This window comes from Scophthalmus maximus, chromosome 8 (genome assembly GCF_022379125.1).
Source record: "Scophthalmus maximus strain ysfricsl-2021 chromosome 8, ASM2237912v1, whole genome shotgun sequence".
Taxonomy (NCBI): domain Eukaryota; kingdom Metazoa; phylum Chordata; class Actinopteri; order Pleuronectiformes; family Scophthalmidae; genus Scophthalmus; species Scophthalmus maximus.
This window is the reverse complement of record NC_061522.1, coordinates 11309974-11331460: the sequence shown is the minus strand read 5'-3', so window position 1 is coordinate 11331460 and position 21487 is coordinate 11309974. Positions and strand designations below refer to the sequence as shown.

At 43.5% G+C, this 21487-nt stretch overlaps 2 protein-coding genes across 2 annotated transcripts; both read left to right on the top strand.

Moving 5' to 3' along the window:
* The first annotated feature begins 221 nt into the window (after nucleotides 1-221).
* Nucleotides 222-7163, top strand: chrna9a (cholinergic receptor, nicotinic, alpha 9a). Its single transcript, XM_035636131.2, has 7 exons — nucleotides 222-2123; nucleotides 2204-2349; nucleotides 3727-3881; nucleotides 3999-4176; nucleotides 4785-5136; nucleotides 5389-5984; nucleotides 6076-7163. Exons 1-7 carry the CDS (start codon nucleotides 2078-2080, stop codon nucleotides 6262-6264), a joined length of 1662 nt encoding a protein of 553 aa, XP_035492024.1. The 5' UTR covers nucleotides 222-2077; the 3' UTR covers nucleotides 6265-7163.
* A 6061-nt stretch (nucleotides 7164-13224) lies between these two features.
* LOC118311955 (D(1) dopamine receptor-like) lies at nucleotides 13225-15469 on the top strand. The gene has a single exon (XM_035636134.2). It carries the CDS (start codon nucleotides 13316-13318, stop codon nucleotides 14693-14695), a length of 1380 nt encoding a protein of 459 aa, XP_035492027.2. The 5' UTR covers nucleotides 13225-13315; the 3' UTR covers nucleotides 14696-15469.
* The last annotated feature ends 6018 nt before the right edge of the window (nucleotides 15470-21487 follow it).

The following is a 21487-nucleotide window of genomic DNA, read 5'->3' as shown; positions in this document are numbered from 1 at the left end:
CATTACATTCTTCTATGTGCCATCGTTATTACTAGCAAGCTCACAGTGCCTCTTTTGTTTGAACTGCACACATAATCTGTCTGTTTTAAACATGCAAACAGATTTAGAAAAAACAAAAACTTGCACAATGACACTATTTTTCTCTTTCTTCCTCACTCACACACACACACACACACACACACACACACACACACACACACACACACACACACACACACACACACACACACACACACACACACACACACACAGGAAACACCTGTCCTATGTGAGCTCAGTACCACAGAAACTCTGTGACACATTACCACCTTGCTGTGTCTTACTCTGTAAAGTTGAACATTGCCAGTTACGTTTCTTATTTACACGTTTAATACACTATTCATGAGACAAAAATCATTGATCTACTGTAAAATACAAGGACACTGCTTTTTTTTAGAATGTTTAATTCAACCACTGATACAAATTAAATTAGGAATTTACAAAACAAGACTATTAAACATAAGTGTAATCCTCTTAGTGGCTGATCTTTTTTCTGTAATTTCTCTGGACTCTGTCTGGTATTACCTATTCAAAAGCAGCTGTCTCCTAGCCACTCGTTTTTGACAGCTCATGAATTTTTAGACTTTTAATACAGTAAAAAAAAGATTTAATTAGATACAGCATTAGGTCCTCATCTCCTGCTTTTTCTGCAGCACCAGTTGAACATTACGTTGGATCCCAAATCCCACATTTTTAAAGATCTCTGGAATCTTTGTCCTGCTAAACTTTCCAAAGATCTCATGTTCTTAAGGCCAGTTTTTAGCCCCACAGTCCTGTATACTGTTAATTTATCACTTAAACTATAGCCACTTGCTTTAAAACTGCTGTGGTTAAACCATTAATGAATCGTTACTCACCCTGCAGGGTCTTTTAATACCTATTGTTTAGTCTTGAATCTTCCATTCTTTGTGAAAGTACAAGGAAAAGCTGCATCTCAGCCGCTCTCGGGCCACATATCTAACAATGATCTTTAATCTGCTTTCAGGGCCTGTCACTCCGCTGAAACTGTAATGGCTAAAATGATAAATAATGTTGTACTTACTATGGATTAGAGCCAGACTGGTAATGGTTTTCTTTGGTGGGGGAGATGCCAATACTGGTTTTTGGGAACAAAAAAAAAAAAATTGTTGTGGGGACCACTGGACGTGTGAAACTTCACTTGGTGTTACCATGGTAACCATGTTTTCTATTGAATTGACCGCAAAGGTCACATTACTACAGCTTGACAGGTACGGCACAAGTATGATGAACATATTCGCCTTTTTACAACAGATGAAATACAGTAAATGAGCAGGTTGAAAAAAGTCTAAACCTTGAAGGTGCCATAATGGCTCGACCAAAAGAGGATGTCACTGATCCGCAACCGGTTTACAGCTTTCTGTCCTTAAGTTAAAGATTCGTATCAACAGAGTGAAACCTGATCCTGGATCTGTGAAATGTTCTGTGTCATGTGATACATATGACATGTGTTACAATATCACTGACATGGCATGTGTGTGTTCATCTTGAATGACCATTGGTCAGAGCATGAGTAGGAAAGTGTCGCTGTATGTGTGTGACTGACACTTGTCATTAGCCGTGTAATGTAGTAAGGTTCAGTGTGTACGTGTGTGTACCTGTGTGTGTGTGTTGTACAGGTGGTTGTGGTCAAGTACACAAGTGGATAGGACCTCAGGCATCACATTTCACCCAGTGTGCTATTTAATACTGCAGTGTAACTGTGTGTGTGTGTGTGTGTGTGTGTGTGTGTGTGTGTGTGTGTGTGTGTGTGTCTCTGACGATAGCCCCAAGCCCTGTTCCAGAGCAGCGGTCGCACACAGACAGACGGTGACTGAGACGAACTGCGACTAACAACCAGTGAAGCATTCAGAGCTTCTGACAGGATGTAAGATTTTGAGTTTTTTCTGTGGCGGCGTCGCGATCAGCCTCAGCGGGGCAGAATGAAGATCAGAATAGAGTGACGCTGGATTTGGACCCTGGCTGTCTTGGCGAGTGCTTTGCTGAATAATTGATCTCTCAGCTTGTGGCTGGTTAAAAAATGAGGAAGGCAGTGCTGATGGTTTGGATCAGCCTCTTGGTGCAAGGTCAGTTCTTCATGATGCATCAGTTTGATAGTTTTTGTGTGACTCGTACCCACCCTCTGTTTTGCTCTCGCTCTCCTCAGGGTCCCAAGGTGCCCAGGGTCATTACGCCCGCAAACTTCTGAATGACTTGATGGAGGACTACTCCAACGCTCTGAGACCTGTGGGGGACACAGACGAAGCCCTCAATGTCTCGCTGCAGATCACGCTGTCGCAGATCAAAGACATGGTGAATAGAGAGGAAACTCAAATTCTGTACATCTTACATTACATCACAGCTACAGCAGGTGCAGAGCCACAGATGTGACCTTTTACTCCCAAAGAAACGTATGCTCCTCTTTATGTCTTTAAACTCTTTCACTCTGTTTCAGAATATAACATATACATATATTCTCTACATTCTTTATTCAACACTTCACTACATTGTTTGATGTCCAAGAAAGCATATGTTTTATGGCTGCACTTTGCATTTCATGAAAAAAAAGAGTCTTAATTATAAACATTTACAGAAGAATTAGCCAGATGTATGTTGCCCTTCTTGATACTCTAGGATGCCCACTACAATAGGAAATAATGTTTTGTTTTTTTCACATAATTCAAAGAGCACCATAAAGATCAATCAATCAAACTATATTTATAATGCACCTTTCAAACAAACTAAATACAATGAAAAGTGCTTTACAGGTGATTGACGAACCATAGGATGTTAAAAGTGAATTTAAGACTCCTGCACCAAAACCATCAATAACCGAAAAGAAAACGATTAAAGAAGGTTAGTTAAGATAATAAAAGATGAAAATAAAAGTAAGCAATAAAAATTAGAATAAATGAAAAAATACAAAACACAATAATTATACTGAGATAGAGGTAAATATAGTTTAAAAAAAGATCAACACAAAATTTTTATAAAAAATCAAATAGAATAATAGGATGGAAAAACATAAATAATAATGACAAAAACTAAATATAAATAGAATAAAACATAAAATTATAAAACACTACACAAAAGCCAGACTTAATAGGTGGGTTTTTATTTGCATTTAAAAATCTCAGATCCTCTAGAAGGCTGCTCCAGTGACTTTGGGCTAAATCAAATTTAAGTATTACTCTTTCACAACAGCAGGGGGATTGCGAAAGACATATATAGAGGAAAGGTCAAAATTGATCTGGCAAATGCCCCCAATACATTGGGTGTTAAACTTTGCAGTATATGACCTGTTTTTTCGACCTTCCCAGACTGGTACATTTCCACATCTTCCAACATAGCTTCAGTCTCCAAGCTCACACGTAGATCTACCCCACTGGCAGGTTATGCTTCTGGAATAAATTTCCTTTGACTTCCTCAAGTTTCAACTTCCAGATGTGGAACATTTAACGGTATTCAATCTTTTGTTGCCGCGGAGACCACCAGAGGCCCGTACTGAACAGCACTGTACTGGCATATGAAGCGAGGGATTGCATTCAGTCTGATATTCAGGAACATCCTGCAAGTTTAATATACACCTCTGTGAACCCCTCAGACAAACCTTTTTTATGTGACCTCTGTCTCTGTCTCTCTCTCTCTCTCTCTGTATATGTTTTTGTTTGTGTGTGTGTGTTTTTGCAGGATGAGAGGAACCAGGTTCTAACCACGTACCTGTGGATCAGGCAGGTCTGGCATGACGCTTACCTGAAGTGGGAGAAGGAAGACTACGACGACCTGGAGATGATCAACATCCCCAGCGACCTGGTGTGGAAGCCGGACATCGTCCTCTACAACAAGTCAGTAACAAGAGACAGATACAACACAGGGAACAAAGACAATAAAGACAAATTAAAAAGAGAATGAGAAAGACACAAATCTACAACTTTGTCCTTTCTCGCTTGATGTCTGTGTAGAGCAGATGAAGACTCAGGTGCATCCAGCACTAATGTGAAGCTGCGTTACAATGGAGAGATCGTCTGGGACTCTCCGGCCATCACAAAGAGCACATGTGTGGTGGACGTCTCTTACTTCCCCTTCGACTGGCAGCGGTGCAACCTCACCTTCGGCTCCTGGACCTACAACGGCAACCAGGTGTGTATGAACGAGGTGATGTGAGGTCACTCCACCGAGGATCTGTCGAATACCGACCCCCCGAAAATGTGGCCTCTGAAGCATTTATAGTTTTTCGTTCATCAAGTCAATTCAAAGTCAGCCTGCCTTGTTGAATTCCAGCAGTGGTCTCATTTTTCACTGCTTAATCATCTTCTCTGCTGTCCATCTGTGTGCCCACTACACTCAAAATACTTCAGTATTGCCAAAAAATTGGTAAATACTTTCAAATCAAAGCTGCTTTCAAATCTGTAGGTTGAAGAACAGTAACAGCACAATGAGGAAACAGCAAAGAGTTGCCCAAATTACAAAAAAGAACCCAACAAAATATTTTCTGTCATACCTTATATTCTGTTTTCTCATTTATGTCTTGATTTCCAAGTCGTTCCTTTCGTGGAACAGAAATTCAAAATTACTTAAACAGCAGGTAAAGTGTCTGTTTATCTGTTAGGGATTGTTCCAGCCTCTTGCCTACTTAAAGGATCTTTCCAATTCCATTCTGATTGTTAGCTTGTGCATCCACGTGACATGCTCATGTGTAAATCTCTGCTATAACTACCACTTTCACTGTCTGTGTGTCCTCTACTCAGGTGGACATCAGTTTGGGCATGGACAGTGGAGACCTGTCAGACTTTGTGGAGAACGTGGAGTGGGAGTGCCACGGCATGCCTGCAGTTAGAGACGTCAAGATGTATGGCTGCTGCTCTGACCCGTACACCGAAATCACCTACACCCTGCTCCTGAAGCGCCGCTCCTCTTTCTACATCTTCAACCTGCTGCTGCCCTGCTTCCTCATCTCGTTCCTTGCCCCGCTGGGCTTCTACCTGCCGGCCGACTCCGGGGAGAAGGTGTCCCTCGGGGTCACGGTGCTGCTGGCGCTCACTGTGTTCCAGTTGCTGGTGGCTGAAAGCATGCCTCCTGCAGAGAGCATGCCCTATATAGGTTTGAATTACTCTTGACATATTACCATTAGCTTAATTATTGAAACTATAAAAGTCCATTTCAATCAGGGAAAGAATTAAAGGAAGAAAATCTCATGGGAGGCCAGAATTAGACACAAGGTGGTGATGAAGTGAGAAAGTTTTATGTCAATGAGCAAACCCTGTATTCTACATATTGGAGCTTCTATGTACGAGTTGTCCGTTGACTAATACCTGTTCATAGAATACTCTTTTTCTCTGTTTTCTCCCCAAGGGAAATACTATATCGCCACCATGACTATGATCACAGCCTCTACTTCTCTCACCATCTTCATCATGAACATTCATTTCTGTGGCGCTGAGGCCAAGCCAGTCCCTCACTGGGCTAAAGTGCTCATCATCGACTACATGTCCAAGATTTTCTTCGTCTACGAGGTTGGGGAGAACTGCACGACACCCGAGAGCGAAAGGACCCCACTGTACCCAGAGGAGCCCATTAGCGATAATGACTGCTGCCACGAGGACCTTTTTCATGACGGGATCGACCATCATGACAGCGACCTGTACAAGTACAGCAACGGCAACAGCTTGCACCACGACAATGAGCATCACAAGAGCCGGGCAAACGGTGCTGCCAACAGCAGGAATCATCATTACAACAACCATAACAACCACGTTTCCAGACTGGAGAGGGGTGAGGCAAAGCGAGAGCTCACACAGCACTACCACCACATCAGGCAGGATGAGCTGGATTACCAGGCCCCTCCTCAGCACCTCAATCGGGTTCTGGAGGAGCAGCTCCTGTATCCCACAGAGAAGCATCAAGTCCCGGCCTGTCCCTGCTGCTGCCCCTGCCTTCAACATAAACAGGTACATCGTTGTTTCTCACTTTACCTCCTGCATCTGATTATTGTTCTTATGAAACTCACTCATTCATTTCATTAATCTGACTCTTCCGCAGGTGGTGAAGAACATCCAGTACATCGCCAACTGCTTTCGCGAGCAGAGAGCTACGTGCGTCAAGGCAGCGGAGTGGAAGAAGGTTGCCAAGGTGATGGATCGGTTTTTCATGTGGATCTTCTTCGTTATGGTCTTCCTCATGAGCATCCTCATCATTGCCAAGGCAACATCCTCCTCTTCACCTACATAGTAAAAGTGTTAGTCCAGAGTAAACATCCAATAAATCAAAACTGTTTTGTCTACCAGGAGATTGCATTTGATCATTTTGTAGGTTCAATGCTGGGTTTCTTTTGCTTTGACATAAAGAGGACAAGGTCACGTAGCATACAAATCATCCATTTAACCACACGCACGCACGCACACACACACACACACACACACACACACACACACACACACACACACAAAACGCATCGAAGGCTCTCAGTTAAGGGCAGGTCTGCTTGCTTGTGTCATGGAGCAGTGGAGCGGTAAGACAATCTAGGCCTTGCCATGAACATGCATGGACACTACATTATTGATGAACTAACAGCCAGACATCCAGCTATAGGCGTTACATTACTTACATTGCATTTAAAGCAACCAGATGAGGCTGTTTTTCAGAGAAAAAAATGTATCATCAAGATCAGGGCACAGGTCAGCGACACAGTCCGTAGGCAGTATTTAGATAGTGAATCATGAATCATGTGTGATTCAAAATTTTGAGAATCACGTATCAGAACTCTACCAGTGATCATTGCAAGGTTGAGACATTGAAACCAGGTGAAACTAGCTTGAAACTGAAAATGGTTTTCTAGATTAGACATCAGAGGTCAGTCAACGTAAGCTGTGAATACTTGTATGTTGTGAATACTTGAATTGAAACTTCCAGGATGAAGTTTGTCTTTAAAAAGAACCCCTCACTTTTTAAAGCAACATTCAGACCACGAAGTCTTGACTAAGCTACATTTTGATATTTGTTATTAAAACTTATTATCACAGCAATTTGTGTTGTGAGCCAACCCTAATGTGTTGTATAATGTAACATTACACTTTTGCAAAGCTCTCCATTTCTGTTTATTTTTGCATATAAAATGTAATTGCATTGGTTCATGCCTTTTTTTCTGCAAAATCATTGCTGTTGCATATACGGGCTATCTTTTCCCTTTATTCATTCAGAAAGATAAATATCCATTGTTTATGTCATACACGATATCTGTTCTCAGTTGCCAGGTTATTAGGTAGACCCAGCTGATGTCATAATGAAATATTGATTATAGCCTCTCTGAAGCATAACAGAATGAACCTTTCCCATTAGATACAACTAACAGGTTTCAAGGGACTTTGGGGGCCCCAGGTAAAGGGATCTGGGGGGGCATTGAACCAGGGGTCTTGTTAGGGGGTTTCCGACCATCGTTGTTTTAGACTGCGTTAGTTCAAGATAGATGCATCCAATACACTGGCAAACAAATGTAAATCCCTCAGTACTCAGCCATAAGCCATGAGTAGGAAGGACACACGCGTGGGACTTCATAGGGCAAGTGAATGAATGTACTTAGTTTAGTAGTTATTCCCAAATAAGCCTCCAGAGGGCAGATATGCTATAATCAAGTGGGGACAGAATGACTGAAATTATTTAGAAATGAAGTCATTGTATAACAAGGTGAATGTCTAAGTACTATGTAAAGGGCTCTATGATGAAGTATCAAACTGGAATCCATGATCTCTAAATTTCTTGTATCTGTTGGCATCAGGCCACTGGACCATCCTTTACAAAAGGAAAGGAGACATTGCTGCCCAGATAATTCCTTGAGAAAGAAACATTAAAAGCAATCACCATCAACATACACAAAAACACGTAGCCTGGTATAAAGGCAGTCTGGTTCTCTAAGCACCTCTGTTGGCTTTTCTTTCCTAAGTCCTTATGAATTCTCTTTCACATCTTTTCTTGGCTTCACAACATTTCCCTCCTAGGTCAAGGAAAACGTAAGAAAAGGACACAGGAACCCCACCCATTTTACACATCAAAGTCCGTTTACAGGTCCTGGGGCAGTGCTACTGTATATGTGAGGGGGAAAAAAAGTTCAATAATGGGTTTTCTGTCTTCAGAGGGAGCTGCATGAAATCCGATAACACATGAGTCAGGGTCGGTTGGAGCCAGAGGCTGAAAATGTGTTTAGAGTCCCTGAGTATGCATTTGCACATTGTTCTCGTGTCTGGGGAGATAACACTGTTTCACATTGTTTGTCTGTCAGCAGTTTGTCACTACATGACAAAACAACGACAGGAAAATGACTACTTTATTGATGTGTGGTGGCTCCTAAACAGCGACTAATCGGCTTTCTTTTAAGATAAAGTATCATCATGTGACTGGTCTGTTGGACGTTGATCACATTTACTCCACTTATTCATACAAGCCCCCTTCTAATTCTGAGGCTACTTCCCAGATCTTTGACTCTGGTGGACGATGCCCCTGAGCTGGAGTGTGGGCTGTAATAGATAAGGCCTGCTGTGCTGACTGCTACAGAGACGGACTATTGGGCCACCGATTCACCAGACCAACGTTACAAGCATGGTGATGGTGATGGTTAGAGTTCAGAGGGGATTTAACATGTCATAGAGGCAAACACACCCACAACGCTGAGCTTCATATAGAGAGGATCTGCACTCATTTGCTCTCAATCTATGGAGGACACTGAGCAGAAACAACATGTCATCCATCAGCAAGCAGCTGTCTTCCATAACCTGTGGAGGCAAGTTTCTTTGGTTGTTTGTTGCTTGTTTGTTTGTTTCCTTCTTTTTAACATAACCAGCCCTGTTTCATGTTTTTTGGTCTCTTCAGGCAGGAAGCCATCGCCCTCCTTCACTGAGATCCGACTCGTTTTGCTTGGGAAGACCGGCTGCGGAAAAAGCTCCACTGCCAACTCCATTTTGGGCCGTAAGGCCTTTGACTCAAAGGTCGGCAGCTCCTCCGTCACGCTGCGCTGTCGGAGGGCCAGCGGAGAATTTCGTGGGCGACACCTGACGGTCCTGGACACCCCAGGGCTGCTGGATACTCATCAGACTCCACAGGAGGTACAGAGGGAGTTGAGGAGAAGTGTGAGTCTCCTGTATCCGGGGCCCCATGTATTCCTCCTTGTTATTAATATCGGGAGGTTCACTCAGGAGGAGAAGGAGGCGGTGTTGCAGATCAAAAAGGCGATGGGCTCTCAGGCTTTGCGGTACTCAGTGGTGGTTTTTACCCATGGAGACCTTCTGGAAGAAGGGACATCAGTGAAGCAGTGTCTGATAGACACGTGCAAGGATCTTTCTGAACTGGTTACTGGATGTGGGGGCAGGTACTGCATCTTCAACAACCATAGCTCCAAGAACAAGGAGCAGGTGTCTGAGCTGCTGGCCTTAGTGGACGGCATGATGCATGCTAACGAAGGAAGCTACTACAACAGCAAGAGTCTCCAAAAAGCAGAGGAGGATCTGACTCAGGAGCTGCAGGATGAGAGGAGGCTGCTGGACGAGAGGGAGGAGCAGTTGAAAAAGAAGCAGGAGGCCGCAGTAAAAGAGTGGTATGAAAGAGAGCTAGAGGTAATTCAGCAAAACACCAAGAGGGAGATGGAGGAGCTGAAGAAAAAACAGGAGCTCGAGAAGCAGAATGAGGTGAAACTGGCAAGAGATCGAGAGGAGGCCTTCAGGCGAGAGATGGAGGAGAGTTACAAGAAGGACAAGGAGAGGAAGATTCAAGAGATGGTGAGAGTGATGGAGATACGTAGAGAGGAGGAAGTGAGGAAGAGGGAAGCCCTTGGAGGAAAACTTGACAAAATTACTAAAATGCTGGAGGAGCAGGAGGAGCAGGAGGAAAAAACGAGAAGAGCAACGGAAGAGAAGATGCAAAAGGAAAGAGTAGAAAACCTGCAGAAAGAGAGAGAGAGGGAACTTCAGCAAATACAGAGGGAGCAGGCCATCAGGCAGAGGGAGGAAATGAAGAGAGACGCTTTGCACAAAGAGCTGGACAAACTCACACAGAGCTTGGAGGACCAGAGCAGGACGGCGGAGGAGAGGAAAAAGGAAATGGAGGACATGCTCAGACACGAGAGGGAGGAGAATCAGAGAGCAAGGGACATACAGATGGAGAATCAGATAGCGGAGAAAAGGAAAACCGAGGCTCTGAATCAGGAGCTAAATCTCATCAAAATGAGAATAGAGAAACATAAGACAAGTGAAGAGAAGCTCAAGAGACAACTGGACGAGAACCTGCTGAGGGAGAGAAAGAAGCATGACCAAGAAGTCTCCATGTTGAAAAGGGAGTGCGGCAGGAAGTGTTCGGAGATGTGCGACGAGACTACCAAGAACAGCTCCGCTGAGAAACACAGCATGGTGACAACTGTGACCGGATATGCACAAGAGATGGGGCTGGTGGGGCTGAACGCAGCCTTAGAAAGTATCGGAGCTCCCTGTTGTATACAGTAACAACATGAAAAATGTACTATTTATTTTACAGTTATTCTATGTCAGAACAAATTACTTCATCATAGCTGCATCTCTTTCATGCATGTTTGTGCTGCGGCCGTATGTCATTGATATTAATAATTGTAAAAATAATTATATATTAGATTCAACCATTAACCCACAGCAAGAAAATAAAGGAAATTAAAGCCATGTGAAAGCGATTTCATTTCAACAAATGGATATAATTCCAGTGTGTCCTAGATCAGCAAATGCACAAAAATAGTACAAAATCTCCAAAATGATGGAGATAATCTGATTATCATGTCCCCCTCACTCCGCTTTGGACTCTGTCTCCATCATCCAAATCTGTATTCAAACAAGCCCTATTGCCATTAATAAAGATCAAATATTGCTTGAGTGCTATTTCAGTGTACCTCACTGATGCTACAACTTCAGCGGTGCCATCTGGTGTCCCTGACAGATATAGTCTTACGGTGTGTGTGTGTGTGTGTGTGTGTGTGTGTGTGTGTGTGTGTGTGTGTGTGTGAGTGTGTGTGTGTGCGGTGTGTGTGTTGTTGTGGAGAGTCTGATCCTGAGCGTGACAGCCTGATGTTTAAATGCTTTCCTTGATAGGTTCAGCATCCACAATGGCAACGACCCCAAGTCTCCACAGACCCGGTACCGGGTGAAGTGGACCATCCACAGATGATCCTGCATATCAGTCCCCTCACAGAGGCAGAGGGGAGAGGGGGTATTAAATTTACAGTCCACCGTCATGACACGATGTTGTCTCAACAACACTGTCTGACGGGAGCTGGCAGGTGAGGGGCAATGCAGTGGTACAACACAATTCGCTGCATCAGGTCAAACGAAAATAAATCCATCATTTCACATTTTGGAAAATATACTCATGCGCTTGAGATGGAGTTAGATGGAGTATTGATATCACACTCATGTGCGGTAAATGTAAAGCTATGCTAGATTAGTTTAGCACAGGGACGAGGAATCTTTTTCTTGTCAAGGGCCATTAAAATGTTTGTAACATCCATCAAGGGACACACTAAATTACTGAACACGGATATAACACTACAATCTCATATGGCCCTTATGAACACAACACAAATGTCTCTGCGCTCTCTGCTGGGTTCAGCACACAATATATGTTTGGGCAGATTAGGGGTTTTCCAAAACTTCACCGCATCTGCTGGATTCATGAAATGACATAACGATAATGTTAAGTTCCTTTTGTTTACTCTTCATTTCCTGGAAACTCTCAACAAATACTCAAAGAAGCATATTAAAATGAAAGGAAGATACAGTTTAAACACAGCAGCTCCGCAGCATTCATCAGGTAATCTCTATCCGGAGGACCCAAACTGCACCAGGATCATATTTCTGGGGAAAATCACCATGCTGGTCTTCCCCGAAAGCCTCAGTCATTGCAGGACAGTCAAGAAGCACTAGCTGTCCCTGTGCCAAAGGTCACAGGTCAGTGCCAGGTCACATATGTTTGGATTGATGAAGATTTAAAAAAAATCCACCATAAAACGCGGAATCTAGACAAACTCTAGATAGACAGATACACCAGAATGGAGTGCTGTCTCAAATTCTATCAAAGTCACTTTGGTCCCAGTCAGAATGTTTCTGCACAACCTCCAGTTTCCATGACTTCTCTACAGCCGTAGCCTGTTGCATTATTAGTGTTCGCATCCCTGGCCATGTCAGGGACAGGGCTGCGAGTACTTTGGGGACAGACGTCCTGCTGCCAACTGTGACCCGTACACTTTGATGAGAGCCCTGGTTTAAACTCGTCTGCCGGGAGCCACTGAGGAAGTTGATGATAAGGAATGGGGGGATGATGCATTCACTACAGCACTGTGCTGTAGTGCTATAATGTATCAGGCACTTTGTGTGTGGTTAAGTGCTGTTATGAAATTTTTAAGAAATCCGACACATTTGCAATTCCAAATGCAGAAATTGTGTGTCGCATGAATGAAGTAAAAAAATGTAAATAAACGATAAATTAAGCCAATGTAAGGTGTATGTTTTCACATGTTATGTCAAGTCAAATTTATTAATACACAATTTAGTGAAAATATACAGATGATAATCAATAACTGGAACGAGCTGTGGCATATTATAAGGTCAAGAAACAAAGACAACAAATTTGAATAATTCAAAAAAAGATATGGCTCATGAAATCACAGTTAAAAAAGTTATGTCAAACAGAATATCATGCAAAATGGCTTTATCATAAGTCCACTTTTTGTTTATTTGACTCTCATTATTTTTTTATTGGAATGAAATACATAGAACTTATTTTGTCACGAGAGGTGCTGTGCAAATAAAAATGAACTCTGATGTCCCCATGTTAAAAGCACTTTCCCGCCACGTCACTACTGTATCCACTAATGGCATCATGCCTGTGAGGAGTGGAAATTAGAGAGATGGGATAAGAGAGGGGGGACATAAAACCGTAATGCCGAATGAAAGTAAATTGAAAGAGAGATGATATAAAAATGCCTTGAAGCGTTTTTTTTTTCTCATGTGGTAAAACTTCTCTCTGACCTGTTTTGTGCGCCTCTATCCAGCTGCTGGTGGTGGTGTTTGTGTGTGTGTGTGTGTGTGTGTGTTTGTGTGTGTGTGTGTGTGTGTGTGTGTGCGGTCCCCAGTATATGTGCACTTGGAGGAGCAGCACTGATCAGTCAGGACGGTCAGTCACAAGGTCCCGGTGACTCCCCCTTCGGGATGATGATGATAGGAATGCTCAGGCTTCTTGTCCTTTCCTTCTGACTCATGTCCGGGCGCAGGACCGGGCAATGGATAACACAACAGGCTCGGCGCCGGCAGGAGCTGGCAGCCGGGAGGAGTTACCGGCCCACCGAGCTGTGACGGGCTGCGTCTTGGCGCTGCTCATCGTTTGGACGCTTTTCGGCAACTTCGCGGTGTGCGCCGCCGTCTATCGCTACCGGCACCTGCGCGCAAAAGTCACCAACATCTTCATCGTGTCCCTGGCTCTGTCGGACCTCCTGGTCGCTGTGCTGGTGATGCCGTGGAAGGCTGCGGCTGAAGTGGCCGGTTACTGGCCGTTTGGCGGATTCTGTAAGACGTGGCTGGCGTGCGACATCATGTGCTCCACAGCCTCCATCCTCAACCTGTGTGCCATCAGCGTGGACAGATACTGGGCCATCTCCAGCCCTTTCCGCTACGAGAGGAGTATGAACAAGAAAGTGGCCTGTGTGATGATCGGCGTGACCTGGACGGTGTCCCTGGTCATCTCCTTCGTGCCCGTGCAGCTGGACTGGCACCGGGCCGAGACCGGTGACCCGGTCGGGGAGGATCCGGCGCGTCACAGCGTTGGCGGCTGCGACTCCAGCCTGAGCCGCACGTACGCCATCTCGTCCTCCCTCATCAGCTTCTACATTCCCGTGGCCATCATGATTGTCACTTACACCCGCATCTACCGGATAGCCCAGGTGCAGATCCGGATGATCTCCTCCCTGGAGCGCGCGGCGGAGCACGCGCAGAGTTGTCGTTCGGACGCACTTGAACAGTTTCCTCACCTGTGCACGGAAATCGGTGCCAACTCATACCAGTCTCATGTCACTCTGCATTCTGGGTCCCAGCGCGCCAGTCAGCCTCACCGTGAGCTCAAAGTCTCCATCAGGAAGGAGACAAAAGTCCTGAAAACTCTTGGCATCATCATGGGAGTCTTTGTCTGCTGCTGGCTGCCTTTCTTCATCCTGAACTGCGCCCTGCCCTTCTGTCCCGGACCAGGGGTCCCGGGGGCCCAGCGAGGACCTTACTGCGTCAACGAAAAGACCTTCGACGTCTTCGTGTGGATCGGCTGGAGCAATTCATCCGTCAACCCGGTCATCTACGCGTTTAACACAGAATTCAGAGACGCCTTCCTGCGCCTGTTGCGCTGCCCCCCGGGACGAGGCTGCTGGGCCGCGGGGCGCGCAGCGGCGGAGGCTGTGTTGGCGAGCAACAGGGCCGCGAACCTGAAGCCAGAGGGCCCGCTGACCGCGACGCCGGGCGCCTCCTGCTCCACGAACACCAGAGGGAGCGAGGACAGCGGGAACACCGCGGTGACAGTGTGTTACCACAGAGGGACAACCGCGGAGCAGGGGACGGACACCGAGGAGAGTGACGCCAAGGACAAACTGACGCAGATACCGATACAAGGGACACAGTAGGAGGATGGGTCAGGGTCAGGGAGCAGGTCGAAGTAGCCAAGAGTGTGGAGAGTGGACCAACCCAGGTGTAGTGAACAGAATGGACATCTCCACCCGTTGTCTCCTAATACAAATCCATGTTATCAGAGTGCATATCAAAAAACTAAATATCATTTTCTGCTTTTTTTGTTGCTTTCTTGTTTTTTGAACATAGTCATAATTTGTAGAGCTGTAAATTGTCCTATAGCCTCATACTATACTCATTTGAATCATTACGGTTATTGGATGTTTGAAAAATTCCGTGTGAGAACTTATTTCTCACACTTATCATAGCAGGGTGAAGAGAGAAATGAGATCTGAACAAATAATGTAATCTTATTTTATTTTAACCTGATCAGGTTAAAAAGGTCAAATGGAAAGGGGCAATCAAACTTTCTTGCCTGCGTTACTTCATTTAGTAATTTTCTAATGGGCATTCATGCCCATGCACGCTACCATGGCAACCGAAGCCAGGCAAGGTACGTAACACGAGTTCCCACCGGTAAGAAGCTAACCTGAAGCTAACACGGACTACTGTCCACATTGATAGACTAAAATACGTTTTTTAGTTACCGTTGCCTCACGTTATTACCTGTGACTTTTTGTGAAAACAACATCGTCAGTGTGTTTGAACGTAGTTGACCGAAAATCATTTCATATTAGCTTGTTTACGTACCTAGCGTTAGCTAGCACATTAGCTAGCACGTTAGCTACTGCAGTGTTGCATGGTAGGCCTGTAAATGAACAGCTTTATCTTCACATACATCATTTGTTGCTTTGCAAGATGACTGACGTTTTTATCTCTGTTTTATAACATTATTAGAGCTTTGAGACTGGTACACTGGACTCCGATGAGGAGGTGAGCACGGCTGCTTCGACGAGCAGTCGATCGAGGAGGAGAGGGAGTCTTACACGAGGCCACCGGGCAGCGGCCGTGGGAGACGGGGCAGAGGTCGGCCCCACACACGAGGACCTGGGAGCCGAAGACACAGCTGATCTTCATGTGATGAGCCAGTTGGTCTCTGCCGCTTGCACTGGTTTCATCCCAAGATGGTTTCGCTTCAGACTGTGCTATTTGTAAATACTGTGCAATATTTTTTTTAGTTATATTTAAATATTTATGCAACCTCAGTATTTGCATTGAAATAAAGTGTATTTTGAAAGTGATTGGTTTCTCATTGCATAAATATACAACAATGTGAAGATTACTTACTACTATCAATTTACTTTTTCAATCAATTCAAGGCATTACAAATATATTAATTTGGGGTAATCGCATTCACTGGTTCAGTACTACCAATGCAGTAGCTCAAAGTAAAGCTTAACAAATTGATGTAATATTGTCAAGCTTTATTTTGCATAAATAAAATACAGTAGTTGTGTTGAATATTCCTTCCTCAGCTGTCCCCCCAGCAAAGTCAGCATCTGTGGAGAAAAGCAACATGAGTATGTGAAAGTGATCCAGGACAAAATATTCCTCCTCACAAATGTATCCCGCATCTTAGCATTTAGTATTTAGCATTGCACGGGATGCTACGTTGGTGATAAAATAGTGAAGCTAACTAAACAGTCCAGCACAGATGGGGGAGCATTTGGTCGCGAGAGCACAGACAACGACACACACACGTCTGGAAAACTCAAAACAGATTAGACCGCTTGGACACAAACATATTTTCAGCTATTATGCTACAAACACCGCTAACCGCTAGCCGTAGCACTCGGCCTAGCTACTAGCAGCCTGATCACGACAGCACAGTAACACATGGTCACAGAGTGCGATAATAACATGGAAAATAAAGGATAAATGAGACAGAGATGATTACCGGTCAAGCACAACGCATCGTTTGTGAACCCTGTCGGTGTCGTTGCTTCTGTGGAGCCGCTCCGATGTTTACACCTGCTCGATCTGCTTCCTTCTTTTTAGCTCGTTTTTGCTCGTGGTCTTTGTCGCATATGCAGTTTCTGGCAAAGGATCAGGGCAGTTTTCGATGCTCGGCGTTTCTCTGCCGCGGTGTTTTAAAACTAACTCCGCTTCTGCTGCGAGCTCCTCGTTGTGAAGACGTGACCTCGGTCGTGACCGAGCGACTGAGCTTATGCACAGGTTGTGCATGCGCTGAGCCTCGTACCCGGATGTCTGACAGCGCGGAGAGACGCCCCCTGGCTGTGATTGGACATTTTTGCTCGGCCGCGGTGGATTCTGGCAAATGGCAATAAAGGCAGTAGAGGGAGCTGAGTGACCCAGACGATCTGTCTCACATTTTAAAGTTTTACAAAAAGTTATTTTTGCAAATCCTACAGTCGGCAGCTTTAAGGTCAAAAGTCGACTTTGCCCTCTCTCTCTCTCTCTCTCTCTCTCTCTCTCTCTCTCCCGCCGTCACGCAGAGAGCGTTGTCAGAGGTCAGGACTTCTCCGAACCTCTAGAAGTGGGATTATGTAAGTGGGTCACATTAGCACCCGGCCCATCAACTGTGCCTCTCAGTGAAGGCGGCGTGCTGCACTCTGTTTCCCTTCTCCACGTCCTGAGCAAGAAACAAACATGAATAATTTGTCGAGGTTGTTCCTGTGAAAGACGCCCTGACCGGTGCGAAGACAGAAGCTCTTACCGTGACAACCCTCAAAAACACAAGCTGCAATTATGGTCTGTGTGCTGAGGGGTCGATGCAGGAGAGGGGGACCGTGCGGAGGTATAGGCGGAGGTGTGCCGCCTCGTGTCCTGCTCTGCGCTGAACTTTCCACACATTTGTTCATTTTGTGTTTAATGACACTTTATAGTTAGCGTTAAATATGAAAGTGGGAGTTGTCGGGCCTCGAGGAGGCACTTGCCTTAATGGAGGGTCAATAAAGAGTTGATCTCATTCTGGGCTGCAGAGGGTCTTCTGGAGGTTGTGATCACATTGCAAGATTGAAAGAAAAAAAATGATGCGGGAAATATTTGTTCAGAGTTAAATGAGAAGACTCTAATGGCACTATCACGCCTGTATGCTAAATGTGAAGCTAAGAGCTAACAGCCCGGATAATTAGCTTAGTGTAAAAAGACTGGAAACTGTGAAAGAGTCATGCCCTCCTGTTAAACCAGAAATTGTCATGTTTACACTTTTTTTGTGCAAAGAAGATTTTATGTTTTATGAGTTTTAGGCAGAGTTTTTTAAGTTTAGTGGCACATAAGTATTTTGTTACCTTTGGACAGAGCTGGATCAGCTGCAGACTCTTGGCATGAGCCCATATTATGGATCAGTGCAACAACTAATGCAAAGTTTTGATTTCTATTTTCACAAAAAAATGTACACAGTTAACACATGTATTATCTGTACTAGACTCCAACGATAACATGTTTCTGTTTGTTCAGGCTGTGCAGGAGTGAGAAAACACAGAGCGCACGTGTCCTGTATAATTGTTTCCAGATGAGAAGTGTGTGTGTGTACAGCCTTATGGTGTTGGCGGTGTAATGGGCTTGAAACCTACATAGAACATCCATTAGCTGGAGGTGTCTCCAGCTGTATGTAATAATAGTCACCATACCAAAGATGATTAATAAAACAGGTCAAATAAATGTTTTAAAAATGTGTCTCTCATTTACAGAAGTTCCATGTGGGTTACTGTAGAGAGAGAAGTCATTACAGTCCCGGCTGGGGTGCAGTTCAGAGAGAAGTGCGTGGGGGTCCTTTCTCTGAGGAAAAGGAAAAAGTGACTACATCTATTAATATTGACTGACTAATGACTGCCCTTGTTTCATTCTTTCTCCATTTCATTCTCTTGTCACCCAAATGGGGCTCGCCGCGTCTCCCAGGGAGGTTGTGCTCACTGGGGGGAACTTTTAATGGGGCACAGCTGCCCCCCGCCTGGAATGTGTGAAAATCTAATGAACAACATCTCTCCTCGTGTTTTAGTGTATCATAAAGTCTACTGTCTTTTTGGCTTGTGACCTTTTTGAAATAAAGAACTGGTGAGTTGTGATCCTATGTCACTGGTCAAAGTTCAACGACTTGTAAGCATTTCAACCACAGACTTTGAACTCAGGACTTTTCCTTTACTGACTGCATCTTTTGAATGAAGAACAAATAAACAACAAATTGTGTTAAAAAACATAAACTGAATTTTGTGTTGCAGAATTCTGACTTTACCAAACTTTTCCACTTTAAGATGAAACAGAGTCTACTTACTCCTCACAGCTGTGAGAAGTTTCTCCAAATGTATGTAAACTTCTCAAATTGTCTAAGTTTGACAAAACTTTAAGGCCAAATAGGTAAAACTATTCACATTTTTAAAAAAAAGGAAACAAATGCCAACACAAATGTAAGTAGTAGATGTTTTTGGTCATTCTTGTGGGTCCATCTCACCTAATATAGAGAAAGGTAACATGGACACATCAGGCACTCTAATTGTTGCTGGTAAGTAAAAGAGAATCACAGGACAATCGGATTCATTTATCGGTTTATTTATTCTGACTGGTGAGACACGATTTTGAAAGCGCTGAATTTTGAACCATTTGACTGAACAAATAAACACTTGAACACAAAGTATCTTACTGTAATGGAAGAGACTGTTTAAAATAAGTAACTGGTTCAAATGTCGTGGCAGATCAGTGTAGAAATTGCGTAATGGATTTGCTTTACCTCCCACATACTGTCTTTTCTTCTTTGAACCCATTTGTCAAGTCTCGACATCTTTATAATCTCCTCTGGTCTCTTTGTGGACATCGGATCAGGTCATTGCTTTGTTCCCTGCAATAATCCTGGTTCCCCAGAGGGAGACGTCCCTGCTTCTAGCATTATTACAGATCTTCTGTATGAAGAACAACTTTACCCAGATTTAGTCCTCTTATATTATTAATGATCAAATCCGTTATATCCTTTATCTTAAAGGACACTCAGAGCAATTCAGAGACCTGAACATTGCGTGTGTGTGTGTGTTCTGGTCAATGAATGTGAATTATTCTTGCAGAAAACAGAATTAGGTCAGACAGGAGCAAGCCGGTCAAGACTAAGAAAAAAAAAGGAGAGGAGGTAGAGAGAGAGAGAGAGAGAGAGAGAGAGAGAGAGAGAGAGAGAGAGAGAGAGAGAGAGAGAACTATAAATATGAAAAGGGTACAGAGGATACATGAGATTTTAAGAGAGAAATATGAAGATTTTTTGGGTCATGGGAAGGTTCATATAAAGGTTACAGTGAAATCTAATTTAAGACAAAGGTGAACCCCTTCAAACCCAGTGTCTGTTTTTATGTCATTAATATTTATTGCTCTCATCCACTTAAAAAACATTTCTCAATGTTGCAATTTGAATTGTGGCTTTTGAATTTATAATGTTAGTTTATATACATAAGTAATAGTGTAGTTTATACAATAGTTGGATATATTGACGACTAATAGTTCCATACAAATAACACTAAATAGTAATTTAATTAATATTTTTTTTACATAACAAACTTTTATTACAACACATAGTAGGCCTACTTGAGCCTTGTTTCTACGTGAGGAAAGGCAAAGAAAAAACTAAGTTGAAATAAAGTGCAAAAAAAACCTAATTTTGCAAATAGTTTGAAAAACTGTGATTTTTTTTGTCAAAACAATCCTGTAGATTGTTCACGCTCTGATGTATAGGGTTACCTATAATTTGTTATTCATTTCCAAACCCACTGGAGATTATCGCTTCTTTCTCAGTCACTGAGACCTGCTTCATTATCAGTGAGACAGACTGGAAGAAGAAAAAACAATAAAAGTGAAATATTAGTTTTGTTTTCTACAAAAAAAGAGAGGCTAGAGGCGGCTGTTTTACTGTTTTACCACTGGAAGGATTATTTCTATGTGTAGTTTACACTAATACATATCCCATCAACTTTTCAATAGTCCCCGTTGTAACCATTGAATGCAAGTACAGCTTTACCTGTAGAGTTCATCATGACAGCCATGTCACAGAAAATGATCCACGTGCCTCTGCTTGTGTGGTTGATCAAAAAACCCCTGATATAACAGAAAAAGGGTCATTTGTAAACAAGCTGCATGTCAGTAGATGGCGCTGCTGAACTGTACATTAAGATAAAACACGGGATGTTAAGGACTATGTATTTTGGGGATCTTAATAACTTTATTACAGACAACAACAGAAATAGTAGGATATGGGGAGAAAGAGAAACTAAGGTCAAAGGTCAATCACCTACAAAGGTCTCCAACATGAATATGGGATGTTGCAGTTCATGGTCATCGTCTTAGGGACTTTGGCACTCTCTCAGTCATGACCCTCTCCTGACCTGTGATGTGCTGTGTGCCCTTATCTCTTCTGTAAGTGACCCACATACATTTCATAGTAAAAACAGTATAGGTCATGACATTAAAAGGCAGGTGTGTTCACTAAAGTGTTTTTCTGCTTAGAATTTCAGGATTTACAGAACAGAAATTTGTATCCACAAGGGCTACTTTAATATTAGGGGTACATATCTAACTCATCACTTTACAATAAATGTAATTGTAATATGACTGCTCTTTGTAAAGGACTTGTAGAGAGGTAGAAACAAGGAATATCGTCATACTTACCCTTTATTATACCGGGTCTGGACACAGTTGTCTTGCATTTACACTGTTCATACTCTAGAATTACTCAGAAAATTTGTGAGTTTGGAGGAGCAGATGAGATCAGGATCGAAAGGTCCCACAAGTCGCCAAAATCTTTGAGAAGGGAGAGAAGAGGGATGAAAAGGTGAGGATGACGACAAATGTCACACAGTTTATTGTATTCTCCACTTACTATGCACAGTATCCTATGGAAGGTTACAGTCTTCATT

Bases quoted from the DNA above. Each gene is read 5' to 3' on its own strand.
- chrna9a (XM_035636131.2), top strand. From the start codon at position 2,078: ATGAGGAAGGCAGTGCTGATGGTTTGGATCAGCCTCTTGGTGCAAG. The intron at 2,124-2,203 runs GTCAGTTCTTCA...CGCTCTCCTCAG, and splicing joins GATCAGCCTCTTGGTGCAAG to GGTCCCAAGGTGCCCAGGGT. The intron at 5,137-5,388 runs GTTTGAATTACT...TTTCTCCCCAAG, and splicing joins AGAGAGCATGCCCTATATAG to GGAAATACTATATCGCCACC.
- LOC118311955 (XM_035636134.2), top strand. From the start codon at position 13,316: ATGGATAACACAACAGGCTCGGCGCCGGCAGGAGCTGGCAGCCGGGAG.